Source organism: Megalobrama amblycephala, linkage group LG17, assembly GCF_018812025.1.
Source record: "Megalobrama amblycephala isolate DHTTF-2021 linkage group LG17, ASM1881202v1, whole genome shotgun sequence".
NCBI lineage: Eukaryota > Metazoa > Chordata > Actinopteri > Cypriniformes > Xenocyprididae > Megalobrama > Megalobrama amblycephala.
This window is the reverse complement of record NC_063060.1, coordinates 8,618,962-8,636,113: the sequence shown is the minus strand read 5'-3', so window position 1 is coordinate 8,636,113 and position 17,152 is coordinate 8,618,962. Positions and strand designations below refer to the sequence as shown.

Sequence of the window (17,152 nt, the reverse complement as noted above, 5' to 3'; positions counted from 1 at the left end):
AACGGTACACGTATTCGTACCGAACCGTTTCGGTACAGGGCTTTCGGTACGGTGCACGTGTGTACCGAAGCATTACATTGCAACCAATATTCACCACCAATAACCGCAATAAGCTCTGCGTTTTGTTACTTTCGATAAGAAACAAAGTGTCATCCTTCAAATTCTGTCCACGAAATCATGAAGTTTAAACAGAAAATGCCATTTTGACGTGCTTTGATGTGGGGTGACAGATCACTGTACAGGCGCCTCAGTTCAACCGGCAGCGCGAGCGCGGAGCGCAAGTGAATGTGTTCATCTCTTCCTCCTTAATACTAGTTACAGAATAAACATGAAAGAACATCTGAAGGTATGTTGCAAGATTCAGTACAACTTACTGAAACGGTCATATCTCATGTAATCGCTCATTCAGTGTTTCAACGGTGGAAAGACATCAATGAAAGCTTCCGTATTCAACAATATGTCATGATGCATTTACCTCAGAAAAGCCATTCAGTGTTCACAGCTTGTTAGTTCGCTAGAAATGAACTCTTTCGCTTAATATATGCACTGTATTAGCCAATATATTCATTATTTTACTTAACCTTTTAGTGATATCCTGATTAGGCTATTTAATGTATGTTTAAATAAATCTGATGTTAAAATAACAGCCACTGTGTAGAAATGATTATATTTCAACAACGAATTGGAGTAAAAACATTTAGAAGTTAATGCAGTATTGAAGTAAATGAAGTAATGAAGTAAACCTCTGTTTAATAATAAAAAAAAAGCAATTTTATGTTTAGTTTTCTCTCCACCTGCTGTACCGAAAACTGTACCGAACCGTGACTTCAAAACCGAGGTACGTACCGAACCGTGAGTTTTGTGTACCGTTACACCCCTACTTTGTAAAGATCCATTTTGAGGGTTATATTAGCTGTGTAAACTTTGTTTATGCTGTGATAGAGTCGAGAGCTCGAGAGGGGGCGGAGAACGCGATTTAAAGGGGCCGCAACCTGAAATCGGTTTGTTTCTAATTATGCCCCAAAATAGGCAGTTAAAAAAATGTATTTAAAAAAATCTATGGGGTATTTTGAGCTGAAACTTCACAGACACATTCAGGGGACACCTTAGACTTATATTGCATCTTTTAAAAAAAAGTTCTAGGGCACCTTTAAAAATTAATACAAGCCCACAGAAATAAATACTGTTTCTCATAAAAGCATTTATCCAAATAATCGATAACTGTTTTTTGTTTGTTTTATTTTTTGTGACAGAGGAGCAAGAAACATGATGGTTTAAAGAATTAATAAAATGAAAATTCTGTCATCATGTCATTCCAAACCTGTATGACACTCTTCTTATTCTTAATAATGTATCAATCACTCTTTTCCATAAAATGTCATTGAATGGAGACTGCAGCTCTTCGCTACAGTGCTATATATTCAAAGTCTTCTGAAGCAATACAATAGTTTTTTTGTTTGTTTGTTTGTTTGTTTTTTTTTAATTTTTCAGTTAAACCTTTGACATCAGGCATATTTCTCCTTGGCATGTTCATGACAGTTCAAATATTTCTCCTTTTGAGTTCCACAGAAGAAAGAAAGATGTACAGATTTAAAATGTATGGAAGCTTGTTTCTGCCACTAAATAAAAAAATTAAAAACGTAATGGCGACTTATTACACAATTCAGATTTTTTTTCTCGCAATTGTGAGATTTAAACTCGCAATTGCAAGTTATAGTCAGAACGGCATGATATAAAGACATATAAAATCACAATTCTGACGTTTTTCTAGCAATTGCGAGATTGCATCTCACAATTCTGAATTTTTTTCCTCAGAATTGCGAGATATAAACTCACAATTGCGGGTTATAAAGTCAGAATTGCATTATATAAACTCGCCATTGCTTCTGATAAAGTCAGAATTGCGAGATATAAACTCACAATTCTGACTTTAGGGGGTGGTTTCCCCACCTAAATTTAAATTAAGCCAGGACAGGCCTTAATCTAAAACAGTTAATCGTGGCTTTAAAAATGGCTTTCTGAAACATAGATTAAGTACAGATTACTAAAACCAGGACTATGGAGTCCTGAATTAAAATAAACCAGATTAATTTAAAACCAATCTGAATTAGCATGAGAGACGTTGCATGGAATGAATGACAACATGGAATGAACCAAGAAAAGCTTAAAATTGCATGGAACTGAGAAGCAAATCCAAGGAAAACAATGGCAGCAGAAAAAGACTGCAATCAAAAAAAAAAAAAACTAAAGACACAGTTCTTTTAAATTAAGCAAAATCAGCTGTGGGGAAAAAAAATGCCTGGAAATCTGTTTGTAATTAATTCTATTTAAATAGATGAATTCTATATATATATAATAATCCTATGATTGTTAATGCTTTTGTTTTGTCCTTTACATAGCAACAAACTAAACATAACTATTTATGTGATAATCAGTGTTGGCAGTCTAGAAATGATACTGGTTTGATCCAAAGCACTATGATAGTGGTTGCTTTATTATATAAATTTAAAAAACAAAAAAACAAAAGGCAAATCTTGTCAGCAGGTCCTCAACCCAAAAACAAGCTCAAAACTTCACCACAACGGTAATCTCCAAAAAACACTAATATAACAAAAACTTTTACATAATAGAAAACTAAACAGTAAGAAGTCTCTCCATATTCTCATCTTTCGAAAAAATGCATAAAATAACACTTTTTCAACATTTACTCTCCCAATTCAGCCCGGTGCAAAGCATGATGGGAAGTGAAAGTCCTGTTTGATTGGGTTACTTGACTGAAACATGAACCATTAGTAACCATTTCAAGTCAATTTAACATAAAGCAATCACATTTGAACCAGAAACAATGGTGTTAAATCAAAATAAATTGTTTAAAGTGAACAACATCCATCAGCTTATTAAACTCTGGACTAGACGAAGACTAGGACTATTTTAAACCATGACAGAGAAAGCAGATTTCTGTTAATTTGGTTTAAAGGGCCATTTTATTCTAGGACTAGGCTTAATCTCTGTCCGGGAAACCGCCCCTATATCATGCAATCCTGACTTTCTAACTCGCAATTCTGACTTCATATCATGCAATTCTGACTTTATAACTTGCAATTGTGAGTTTATATCTTGGAATTCTGTGGAAAAAAAGTCAGAATTGTGAGATAAAAAGTCACAATTACCTTTTTTTATTACCCTTTTTTATTTCATGGCAGAAACAAGCTTCCATATAATCACATAATTATTACAGAATGATTCTTTTCGGGTGAACTATCCCTTTAAGGTAATGAGAACCAAGAATAAAGCGTCCTTCTCAAGGGCACAGCAGTATTGTTCAGAGGAAGAGCACAAACTTCAGTCAGCATCCCAGAGGTGCTAAATCAAAACTTTCTAGTGCAATAAATACTTGGGCTACTATCCCTCTGGTTGTTGGGATAAAGCTGATCTACACTACAAACAAATGATAAAATGTTTTTTAAATCATACAGGGTTCACACAACTACTAAGTGCAAAAGACATCAACTAATATAGTAAAATTAAAAATTGGTAATATGAAACTATAATATGATCTATCTGTGAAATAAGGGCGAAGAGACAAATATAAGGCTACATACTTGGATACATTTCCCACAACAATGGTTTTCTTCATGTAGAGTCGAGAAGCCTCCTCTCCTGTAGTGTGGTAAGTCACATGCTGCTCTAAGGATGATGGCACACCAAATGTGTCCTACACATGGGCATGTAACAAAAAATTGTTAGTGAAAAGTAATGTCTCAAACATGTATTAAAAGTTTCGATAACACTTCACTTAAATCCTTTATGTACATTATAAAAGTATTCGAATGCATTAATAATGCCTTGTAATGCACCTAATGCATTGTATGCAGGGTTCAAATTTTTTTAGGAGCACTGTAGTCCTTTACTAAAAATTTTAGGAGCACAAACAGAAAATTTAGGGGCACACCTTAAATCGACCTGTAATGCAATTATTCACATTTAGAGTTTTTAAGTGCTGGAAAAAGTTTTGCGAAGCTCTCAAAAGGTTATATGAACCCTGAAAACTATTTAACTATTTCTGCCACAATATCATGGTTACAGTTAGCATTACTACATTAAATCCATGGTGAATGCTCACGTCAAAACGTGGTTTATAACAGAATTCTGGGCCTAATCGGAATGCTTCTCACTAGATCTCACAGCGATGTTATTAATTCTGTGGCGAATTCAAACGCTTTCTCACTGGATCTTCCAGTGCTGTGTAGTAACGGTGTTGAGTGTGCAAGTACCTGTTCTGAGCTTGAGCTGTGTTGTCTATTATTGGTCCAAGCTGATAAACGCAGCTGAAACGAGTAACGTGTTTGCCGTTTGATGTTTCTCATATGTTCTGGAGCCCTGGTATGGTCTCACAAATTATTGTAAACACAGTTAAAATACTCATCTATTCATTTTTACACGTTTAGAAAGTATAATGCATTAAAACACACGGCAAACAACCAACTTCAGATGTAACAAGGAATCTGCAAATATTAAAATGCATTTTAACTTTGGTTACAATTATTTATGAAAATATATTATGCATTATAATGTACATTGTGAATACCTTTATAATGCATAATACATAAAGGTTTTAAGTAAAGCATTATCAAAGTTTTTTATATGCTATATAACGATGTGTTAGATTTGTAAAGAAAAACTTGCATCATTATAGTAGTTGTAGACCTTATGTAGAAATTTGCTATCAACATTTTTGAGTCTTGTTGCATTAAACTGCATTTAAGTGCTGTTTTTATACTACAAAAAGCACTTTTATCTAATTAGATTCTTCATAAATCTGCCTTAAAATGTTAGCAAAGGTTTGTTTATTAAATTATTAGGTAATCGTGGAGGTCTTCTAATACTTTTCTATTTTTCACATTTCACAAATCGCTGTGACGCACAACCTTTTGTGGTTTATTCAATTTTACTTCTAATTCAATGGGCTTTTGCAGCATCACTACCACATTCTGAAAACCTATTAAAAGCACAATAAGTAAGATTTTTGGAATATCCAAAAACCACTAGAACAATGTTATATATTTTGTTGAAGTGTACTTACATTATCCCAAATGTTTCCTAGAATGTTTAAATAAGCAGTTTTAACCAGGACACGGACCGTGTCTGTGCATCGCCTTTCATAACTGTGTTACCCTCAGTTTATGGTTTTATTTTGTAGAAACCATTGAAGACGCTTTAAAATATTATGTGTTTTATTAGACAGGTGTGCAACTATTTAGATACATTTATAGACAGAAAACTAAACATTGTTATATAGCTCAACACAGTAAGTCTCATCGTTTAAATCTTGTTTTCTTGATTTACCGCGAGTACTATGTTTTACCATGCCTAATATCGATCTAGCTAACTGCAGTGTGCTACAAGTGTCTCGTAGTAGCTGCCGAGCGAACGCACAGAGCAGCATTATAACAACTTTCAACACACAAATGTATCTAATATGATAAAACAGTGCCGCGTTACCCCACATACGCATGACCGGAAGAAGCGGAAGCAGTTGTATGTGGCATAATAGAAGCTCCAGTGCTCTCGAGCCCTGCGTCGTGCTCGTCTCTCATTAGCAATCGCTTTAGCAGCCTCGTTCTGCTCCAGCAGCTTTCAGCTGCACCTTGCTTCATACTACAGTAATGTTAATAAATTTTTAATACGTTAATAGCTCATCCATTAATATGATTTCTGCCCAAGTCCCATTGGATTCTTTTCCACTTACTGTAGACGTGAAGACAACACCTCCCATGAATCCGCAAAATCAAGGCATCATCAAGTTATGCTTTTGTTCTGAATAAGAACCTCTAGTGACAAAAAACAACATATTGTGCATTTAAAGCCTGATAGTGTGTGGGCCACTAACCTTTCCTGTGTTTCTGCCGGGTCTTCGTTCACGTGGAGCCCCATCCTCTCTCCCACTGTCTGTCTCTCTCTCCCCAGCCTCCCCATGCTGGCTGAGGGACTCAGTCTCAGACTGGACCTGTGATGGCGTCTCTGAATTCTGGTTCAGTGGAGACGAGGAGCGAGAGGGGGAATCCAGGAAGCGCTTTATGGCAGGGTGGTTGAACACAGATGGGTCACTCTTAGAGGCCTGAAAGCAAATGAAATCAGTGATCAACTGTTTGGGCTTAAAGGAGCTTTCTACAAAGCAGCAACAAAACCGGATGTTTATTCATGTAGAATGAGCAAAACCAGGAGACATTTGTTTGTTTGTTTTTTTACACAAAAAGAGTGCAACAGTGTTTGTCCACTTTTTCCTTGGTTCCAGAAGTATTTTTCACATTATTTTCATTTTTTTTTTTTTTTTTTTTTTAAGTTAGAAGCCATGAACCAAACCAACCAGCTATGAGGTGAATCACAACATTAAAGACTTAACTAAAGCAAAACAAATTTTGAAAATCAGACAAAAAGACAAAAGGTACAAGACTGTGTACTTAACGGCTGATATGAGGCAAAGAACTACAATCCCATGAAGCAATTCAAATAATATAATCAAATTTAAAATGATGGAGAAATATATAACTATCTGCTTATGTAGTGACATAAGGTCCAAGCCTCTACTCATTTCAATTGAGATTACCATCTCAACAGCCGTTTATGAGCACTGTTTATTCATATCACACATTAAAGCTAAGCTTTTAAAAACTCACAATGCACATTACAGTCTAGGCTCACTGCGTCCCAGACCAATAGTTTAATGATTAATAAAAGATAAATCACTGTCTGACCATCTGAGATTTCAGTATGAGATACAGGTTAGGATTTTTTCTGTAATATTAGAGAACACAGTAAGTGTATATCAGCAACATTTGTTGTTTGCTTTTGACATCCGATAGAGCATTTAGACCCAGAAACAGTAATGCGTGATATAAGACTTAACAAGTGGATTAATTTCAAAATGTTAATTATGTACACAGAAACAATATATTTGGTAGATTTTTTTGCAGAATCATGGGTAATGTAGTTCTTCCACCAGGAAATCCACTGTTGATGTGATTATTTTAAAAATCTGTTAAAATAATGGAGGCTGATGACTTTAACAAAAGCATATACTATCGGTTAACAACTTCATAGCTCAAAGCAGGTCTGTCTTACAATGTTTATAAGTCATTGTTCAAAATCAATTCCCCTATGGAGAAAATTAATGGGAGTTTTACTTCTGGAACCTGACTGTTTCACTCTATAGACAAAATGTATCTCTACACATTACCTCAGGGACTTTAGGCTGGCCAGCATTGGCATAGTAGTTTGCAACAATGCACGCTCTGAGCTTGTCCATCATTCTCCTGGCCTCATTCAGCCTCTGAAGGAAAAAAAAAAACAGACAGAGAATAATAACAACATTAACATTATTAATAGCAACATCAGAGTAAACCTTTTCTCTCTACAGCTGCAGTGCTGGTGCATTATCAGACACTCATATCAAACAAATAATACAGTATAATACTGATCTATTTATAGTTAATATATATTAATACAATATTTATTATATTAATATTACAATATATTTTTGTACAAACTAGCAAACAGGCCACTAAACCCTTATTTAAACCACCAACAAAATATATTTCACTGCAATATGTTCATTCAACCTTGAAAAGAGACAGGTGAGTGCCAATGAGTGACCACTTTTGCTTGGTGTTTTAAAATCTGTTCAGATTTGAAAAGTTGTATAGTGTATTCCAAGTGTTTATTTTGTCTCAAGTATGTTTTAGGCAAGATACTTAGACTTTTAAATAAAATATTGACACAGTACCCATAATTGAACTTCTCAGTACATTTTACACCCCTGATTAAAAGTACTTTGGGACTAGCAAAGCACTGCTAGCCTAGAAATAAGATAAAGTTCTGGGGCCCGTTTCAATAAGGAGGTTCAACCAACTCTGAGTTGAAACTTGAATTCTGAGTTGACTTACCCTGAAATGGGAAACTCTGAGTTTTCTGTTTCAGAACAGCTGAATTCAGTTAGTTCAATCGACTCTTGCTTACTTGCTTGCTTGGCTTGCTTAGTTGGGGACACTTGACATTTGACTTGACATTCGATATTCAACAGTATTCTTGACATTCATTCAACAGTGCTTTTGATCTGCCTGCATTGACACTATTCTTTAAGAGCTGCTGTGCAGCCAAAATTATATACCAGTTATCACTGTAAAGCTGCTTTGACACAATCTGCATTGTAAAAAGCGCTATATAAATAAAGATGACTTGACTTGACTTGAGTAGGTTGACTCAGAGTTAAGCGCGTGCACCACAACTATGAAAAGCCATCATCAATGGAGCTCCGATATTACGATTCACCATGGCAACAGCACGTGACAAAATGACGTCCGCATACTTCTGAGTCAATGCAAGTTTAATTCTTATCACTGTTATAATATCAAAGGTGGAAACTGGTAGAATGGTAAGTTATTGATTTAATATTCATTTTCATGGTAGCCCACATGCAAAAAAAGGAGATAAATAATTTAATAATTTTTTATTTTAATAATTTAATATGCATAAAAAAATAATTTAACAGGATGCAATAATTAGCAATAATCATTTTTAAACACTCGTTAGGCAATTTACTTCCACTTTTAGAACATTTTCTTAATTTTTATTGAAAATAAATGCCTTTCTGTGATGGGAAAAGGAAGAATAGCGAGCTCAGCAGAAGGCGGATTCGAGCCCGGTCAATCGCATCACAAGTTAATTCTCCGCGCCCGACACGATACTGCTTACACCACTGAAGCCATTATTCATAAGCAGTGTTTTTAACCTTGTGTGACATTGATGGTCTACTGTAAATTTGCATTTAGTAATAGACACTGCGAATAATCTTGTTTTCCATTTGCATTAAGATTATTTTTTATTACCACACTGGCAGATATTGATAATTTTACTTAAGTAAAATGCACTTAATTTAGATCCCCCCAGGAAACACGACTAAATATCTTATAGCCTATCATTTTCTTATATAGAAAATCCATCTTGATTTAAGAATTTTTAGATATTTGAACTTGAAATAGGACAAAAAATACACAGTAAGAAAAGCATTTTTGCAGCGTGAATAAATGAATGAACTACTTAAACATCACTTGCACTTTAAAAAGGGGGAGGAGACCAAAGAAAACTCTGGGTTTACCGAAGAAAACCTGCTCCCGACCAGGTTAGGTTCACAGAGTAAGTTACCAGGGTAACTGACTCTGAGTATAAGTTACCTCTCTTTCAGAAACAGGCTTGACTTACCCTGCTTTCTCGGGTTTGACATACCTCCCATTCTGAAACGGAAAACCCAGAGTTGCCCTCATTTCAGGGTTAACATACTCAGAGTTCTCACTTAAACTCCTTTCTGAAACGGGCCCCTGAAGTCCAGTCTACATAATTTTGAGACATACTGTAAAGGTCAGGTGAGTGATGGACAGATGATTACCTGCCCGATGACTTCGATTTCATGCTCTTTATTCTTCATCTCAAGAGAAAACTGATCCTTAATGATGGCTTCAATCTTCTGCACCGCAGCATCACGGGCTGGTAAAAATCACTTAAATCAGTATTACGTAAACCATTGTTTGATACTGTACATCACTGTTAGGAACCTAGTCTTACCATTCTGCTCCACCACTTTGCTCCTCTTGTTCTCCTGCACTTGAGTGATGTCCTCATAGTCAGGATCTTTGTCCACTATTTTCCTTTTCACCCCAGACATGATCACTCATTGGCTGGACTGCAGATAAAGCACACAACATGGCACATAAACAACAACAAACTTATCCTACAGACACACAGGGGTTGGATCTGAAAACTTAGTTAAGCTGCCTACCTGATTTCTTATAATGTCCAAAAATGCGTCCTAGTTAGGCAACTTCCTAGGTTTTGAGACACAGACCTAGTATCTAAGTATACATTATATTTCCTTGACAAACTGCTATTAGTTGTTCCAGAGGTTTAAAAATAACAAAAACAGAAAGAAGACGCTGCTAACCTGACATACACACACACCAAGCTAAACAAAACAACACCTTTTTAAGCACTTATTGCAAAACTGTCATCACTGACGGTTTACTAAACTTAGCAAAATGTGACGTAACACGCACAAAAGTTGTAGGTGTGTTTATTTACACGTTAAACCTACGCTGAATGTGATGGTGAGATGTTTAACGGTGAAATGCTTAGCCGTTAGCTTCTGTTGGTCTCGCGCACAATAAAGTCTCGCGCGGACACACGAGCTTGTGCAGAGCGCGTTCCCGCTTTGGAAAGAGCACAGCGAGCGTGCGGCCTGCAATAGCTAGAACCGGGTCGCTGTAAATATTTTCCAAATAATATCTTTTTTTATTTCACAGTATAAATTGGGTCTTTATACAACAAGAAACTATTTAGATGGCTTTTAAATTTTAGGGTAAGGGTCCCTCCTATGAGCATATTTTGAACTTGTACCTGAGCAACTTTTTTTTTTTTTTTTTTTTTTTTTTTTTTTTTTTTAGTTCAACACACACTGCCTACCACTTACAGTTTTTTACAGACGCTAGGACACATTTCTCAATATTTAGGTCACTTTTGCAAAACTCTTCACACAGTTCTCCTAACCAACTTTCAGCTTGGCAAAGCAGTTCATTTCACATTCAAAATGCACTACAACTACCAAAACACTTTATTCAGGTCTCAAATCAACTCATTCTTCCAGAACACTAGCAAAGGTTGTCAGCCGACAAACACACATTGTCACCCAAAAAACAATGACCTAAAAAACACTAACAACATGTAGCATTATACAATGTTTTCTTGTGTAAAACAAGGACACATCTCTGTTTATAATTCACTGCAATATATGTTACTGGAATGAATCAGACATGATGCAGCATTCGTCAATATTTTATGTCGTTTATTTATTTTTATTTTTTTGCACTGAGTAACTCCAAAATACAAGAATTTGTCCTAGCATCTGTAAAAAACTGTAACATCCCACATTTAGGCTTTCAGTTCAGTTCAAATTTGCAAGGAGCAAATAATTGATGTTCTGTTTACATGTAGCCCCAGTAGTGTATTTCCTAAGATTACGGTCTGCCAGGACACAGTATATGCCAGAAAACAGATTGAATTTTTTTTTGGTGATGGATCCTAATCTGAATCTACTCTGAACCCAATACATTGAGGAAAGTTAGGCCATGCTATAGCCGAGACTGACCAAAGGGTGGCGCTGAAAACCACAATTACATCAACATCTCACCAAGAGTTAAAGGGATAGTTCACCCAAAAATGAAAATTCTGTCATCATTTACTCACCCTCAAGTTGTTCCAAACCTGTATAAATTTCTTTGTTCTGTTGAACACAAAGGAAGATATTTTCAATAAAGTTTGTAACCAGGCTGCTTTGGGGCACCATTGACTTCCATAGAAGGAAAAAAAATTACTATAGAAGTCAATGGTGCAACAGATCCCCACATTCTTCAAAATATCTTCTTTTGTGTTAAACAGAACAAAGAAATTCATACAGGTTTGGAACAACTTGAGGGTGAGTAAATGTTGACAGAATTTTCATTTTTGGGTGAACTATCCCTTTAATGGTGTGATCCTGCTCATCTTATCTTATACATCTTAAACTGGCATGAAATGCATTTTCATTTTTTGTCAACTACTCATGCATGTCCTCATTATACTTCCATGGTAGGCCTACATGATAAAAATCTGACATTTTTCATGTTTCATATTTATCATACCATGTCCTCTTATTTGCAGTTCATTCAACCCTCTTTTTCTTGTTTCTTACGATAACACCTTAGATATCCGTTCCAAACAGAACATTAAAATCAACTCTGAGGGCCATTCATCACCTGAGGGCCTTTACTTTGACAGAATAATGAACAATGAGAAAACCTGAAAATTACACAGGTTTTTAACAGTCTCCTGCTTGTTGCTGGCCAGGATTCCCACATTCAAAACGACTACTTGTCAACAAGTTTCATTCGTCACACCAGAGCAAACAAAGTCAATTTTTATATAGCTTTAATCAGATTTTACAAAGGCATTGACACTTTTAACAAAGCTGAAGGCAACAGTGGCAAGAAAAAAAGAAAGGTCTTTCTTTTCAGTTCTGCCCTTTTGCTGATGCTTAAAGAAAATAATAAGGTTTTAGAGGTCAACTTTAATAAGGAGTTCTGTCTCAACAGTGCTGCAGAATATTGATTTAATATATATATATATATATATATATATATATATATATATATAATCTTGTTTAATTTGAATATGCCTTACCAATAAAAGTGTAGTACTCTCTCTCACTTTTTACAATATTTAAATACATTCTGCGGATGAACATAAAAACAATTTCCAAAATGTTGACAAGACTAAGTTTAATAGAACATCTGTTTAACTTATAACATGAAAGTAAGGTTAATAATATAACTTAGATTACACATTTTTACTCAAATTAGGGTGATGCAAAAATGAGTACACCCCACAACAAAAACTACTACATCTAGTACTTTGTATGGCCTCCATGATTTTTAATGACAGCAGCAAGTCTTCTAGGCATGGAATGAACAAGTTGGTGACATTTTGCATCTTTTTCCATTCTTCGAGAATTACCTCTTTTAGAGACTGGATGCTGGATGTAGAGTGATGCTCAACTTGTCTCTTCAGAATTCCCCATAGGTGTTCAATTGGGTTCAGATCAGGAGCCACTGAATCACTTTCACCCTGTTCTTCTTCAGAAATCCAACAGTGGTCTTAAATGTGTGTTTAGGATCATTGTCATGTTGGAAAACTGCACGACGATCAAGGGCACGGAGTGATGTTAGCATCTTCTCTTTCAGTAGAGCAGTACATCTGTGAATTCATGATGCCATCAATGAAATGCAGCTCCGCGACACCAGCAGCACTCATGCAGCCCCACATAAGGACACTGCCACCACCATGTTTCACTGTAGGCACATGCATTTTTCTTTGTATTCCTCACCTTTGCGACACCATACAGTTTTGAAGCCATCAGTTTAACATTTATCTTGGTCTCATCACTCCAGAGTATAGAGTCCCAGTAGTCTTCATCTTTGTCAGCATGGGCCCTGGCAAACTCTAGGTGGGCTTTTTTGTGCCTGGGTTTTAGGAAAGGTTTCTTTCATGGACGGCACCCATGCATGCCATTCCTCTGCAGCATATGCCGTATTGTGTCACGGGAAATAGTCACCCCAGTTTGGCTTTCTACTTCTTTAGATAACTGGAGTGAACTTGCATGCCGATTTTCTTCAACCCTTCTCATCAGAAGATGCTCCTGTCGAGGTGTTAACTTCCGTGGATGACCTGGACGTTCCATCTTTTTAAAATGTTTGTACCACTTTTACTACAGTATTCTGACTGATAAGTAAAGCTTTGCTGATCTTCTTGTAGCCTTCACCTTTCTGGTGTAAAGAAATTAGTTTCTTTCTCAGGTCTTGTGATATTTCTCTTCCATGTGGTGCCATTGCTGACAGCATGAAATGGGAAGGATTTTAACACCCTTTTATAGTCAACTGTCTGCTGGACACCTGTGTAATAAATAATTAGACTCACCTGTGGTTGAATTCTTGTTAAATTAGACATTTGTAGTCTAAAATTTAGCTTTGCTCCAGAGACTTTCAGTGGGGTGTACTCATTTTTGCATCACCCTCATTTTTAAGTTTTTCTAATAGTTATATTGTAATTTTTTCAGCTTTTTTTTTCAGTTAACAAACATTTTTAGTTTTAGTTTTGGTTTACGATTATAACGTTGAACTAGACTTATGAGTCTCAACGTTGACAGAGTATGAGGAATATAGCGCATTTAACTTGGAATTTCTTTGAGTAATTTTCATAGAACCTTGAAGCTTGCACAAATACTTAGGAATGTATGTTTCCTCAAGCCACAAGAATGAAGTAGTTTGTACAAACAAAGAACACTACAAACATTCTACATGCTTAAGATATTCTGATGAACATAAAATGACAACAAATACCACAGCAAATAAAGTTTTTTTATTTATTTTTTACATCACCCTAATTTGAGTAAAACTGAAAATTTTGTTCTCTAAGTTATATTAACCTTACTTTCATGTTATAAGTTAAACAGATGTTATATTAAACTTAGTCTTGTCAACATTTTGGAAATTATTTTTGTGTTCATTGAGATATTGTTTAAAATGATACTTTCAAAGGGGGTGTACTCATTTACACTGAGCACTGTACATGGCAAACTGTTTGGAATCTTGACCAGTTGTAAAGATGGTCATGTGACAGGCAGCTAAAAAATTTAACAAATGCCAGATATTAACCAGGTAAGAAAACTATAAGCTAATTGGCCCAAAGATGTTTATATAGTAACAAAATAATTTTAATAGTTTATTTACATAAATTTATAGTTCACTAAATGCAGAAAATTCATTCAGCCATTAGATTCATCAAAGCAAATACAGATTTCTTGTTCAGGGAATTTTCAGTTGCTAACACAACAAATAGATCCTTTTGGTAGCCATATGTAGTTTTATAGGATACTTAATATGTAAACTATATCTTTGTTTTTGAAGGTGCAATCAAAGCAAAGGTCTGGATAGTTTTATATCCTATTCCTATAAAAACATTCATCAGAAGTCAGAAAAACAATAATCATAACAGTCAGTAACCATGTAAGTTATATTGCAATACATGCATTGGGAACTCACTGTACCTTTATTTACAGTGAAGAGCTTGGGCAATCACAGAATGGGAAATGTTTTTTAATTTCGAGTGGGATTATGTTCTGTTACAACCTGGTGTTATTTTAGCTTTTATTTTAGTTTTATTAATATTTTAAATTAGCTTTTATTTTTAGTTTGCATGTTAATTTTATTTTTTTTAGTTATTTCATTATGTTTTGTCATTTTATTATTATTTTTTTTAAATATTGCTATTTAGTTTAAATTGATTTTTATTTCAGTTTTAGTTTTTATTTATTTCCAAACTTATTGTATTTTTTTCAGCTTTTTTTAAAATTAACAAACATTTTTAGTTTTAGTTTTGGTTTACGATTATAACGTTGAACTAGACTTGTCTTGACCAGAGTATGAGGAATATAGCACAGATAACTTGGAATTTCTTCGAGGAATTTCCATAGAAGCTTGCACAAATACTTAGGAATGTATGTTTCCTCAAGCCACAAGAATGAGGTGGTTTGTACAAACAAAGAATAGGAATACCAGGATATACTTAATTCAGTCATGACAACTCTTGGAACAGTTTTAGCATGTTAATGAACATGGCAGTGTTAATGTATTTGGTCTTGGCGGACTAGATCTGCTATGCTGCTGTTGTTTACTGCTGCTGCAGAGCAAGTGTGGACTTGCTACTGACAATATAAACACAGACACACTGTCGTGAGCATGTAAGATATGCTGCTGCTGCTGCTGCTGCTGCATAAATAAACATACTTAAATCCTTTATCAGATCTAGCGGTTAAAATATATAATTTGTATTCACTAAAATTACTTTTAACATTAAAAATAGACATGTTCAAAGCTTGCAGTAGGTTTCTATTGGTAAGACTGACTTACTATATGACATTTTGACAATACATTCAGTGAGGTATAATTTCACCTGTAGTAAGTCAGTCTTACCAACAGGAACTAACAAGCTTTGGAATTTGAACATGTCTGTTTTTAAATGTTAAAACAAAGGCATTGTAATGAATACAAATTATTTGTTTTAACCACTTGGTGGAAATTGGAAATGCGCATCAAATCATTCACAGGTATAAATATGAAGCTATTGTGCACGTAGTTGATTTTGAATTAATACTTCATGTCGTTATACAATGTTTACATACTTTAAAGGTGCTAAAGAGGATCTTTTCGTCGACTGTGAAACCAAAGACTGTTACTGAGTTTTTGAAATGAGCGCATGCATAAGAACAACCCCCCTCCTTCGAAGGAACGCCTCCCAAAACTCGTAAACACTCGTATTGGAACACGAGTGTTTACCACCGGCATTCGCTGTGTTGTGTTAGTGGATTCATTATGTCGGACTCACCGCAGGTGACTCATAATCTGCAGTTGTTATTCCTGTCTCCTGACAAAAACATTGCATGCGGCGCCTGTGGAGTGTGGAAAGTTACTGGAGTGCGCAGCCGCGCTCGTCTCTCACAAGGAACGTCATGGCAGTGATTGACAAGCCAGAGGGCCAATCGTTTACGTGATGATCGCGTAAACGATTGGCTGATGTTTTTAAGGCCCAACCTCGTGCACAGATGATGTATATTAATATTATTTCTTTCAGTGCACCTAATAAATAGTCTTTTATCAGTTAGTAAAGACAGTTTCAAGTAATATTGCAAAAATGTATAAAACAAAACATCCTCTTTAGCACCTTTAAACTAATCATGGTATTGATATCTTTGTAAGACTGTCGACTTTATAGAACATTGGCATGGAAAACTAACTTTGCCGAGCTCTGAGAGCCCCCTAGTGGTCGGGAGCATTTCCGTTGTGTTGTGGCTCGATTTTGTTGTGTTCTGAACTTGTGTTTGCTTTTTTTAATTTCGTAGTGTTGTGCACTACTAGTACATGAATGAGCTGGCTGAAAACCAACTCAGATCTTGAATGATCATCAGTTACTTTTAAAAGTAATTCATTACAATATTGCGTTACTCTCTAAAAAAGTAACTAATTGCGTTACTTGGTTACTTTTTACGAAAAGTAATGCGTTACATTACTTTTGCGTAAAGTATATTTGTGTAATTTAATAGTCATTTCAAGTTTGCATAAAATTCTGAGATAGCATTTCACGTTTTTATTCATTTTGAGGAATACTGAATGTTTTCGTGCAAGTGAGATGAATAAATTCATGTTCACATTTAGTCTACGACTACAATAACCATCATATTTACACAGCGCACACATCGCCTCTGCACTTTATTACTCTCAACATGGGAACAGGAGAGCGGTCAGTCAATGAATGCAAAAAAAAAAAAAAAAAAAAACTTGCGTTACTCATTTGAAAAAATAACTTGCATTACTTTACTAGTTAATTGAAAAAGTAATCTGATTACATAATGCAAGTTACTTGTAACAAGTTACCCACAACACTGATGATCAGTCCAGCCAAGAATCAGAGTCCATATATTTTCCTACAACAGTAACAAAACACCAAACAATAAAAA

At 35.3% G+C, this 17,152-nt stretch overlaps 1 protein-coding gene across 5 annotated transcripts in view; it reads right to left on the bottom strand.

Annotated features, from left to right (window-relative positions):
• The window catches only part of yeats2 (YEATS domain containing 2), a 45,351-nt gene extending 35,053 nt beyond the window's left edge, over positions 1–10,298 (bottom strand). For 2 of the 5 annotated variants that reach the window (XM_048162554.1, XM_048162558.1), the window contains exons 1-6: positions 9,833–10,236; positions 9,619–9,736; positions 9,443–9,540; positions 7,238–7,330; positions 5,891–6,118; positions 3,603–3,715 (exon numbers count right to left, since the gene is read on the bottom strand). In XM_048162554.1, coding sequence (XP_048018511.1) covers positions 3,603–3,715; positions 5,891–6,118; positions 7,238–7,330; positions 9,443–9,540; positions 9,619–9,718 — 632 coding nt within the window. In that variant the 5' untranslated portion in view covers positions 9,719–9,736; positions 9,833–10,236. Of the gene's footprint in view, positions 1–3,602; positions 3,716–5,890; positions 6,119–7,237; positions 7,331–9,442; positions 9,541–9,618; positions 9,737–9,832 lie in introns of all 5 variants that reach the window. The other 3 variants (XM_048162555.1, XM_048162556.1, XM_048162557.1) reach the window with 3 other exon arrangements.
• Positions 10,299–17,152: the final 6,854 nt, after the last annotated feature.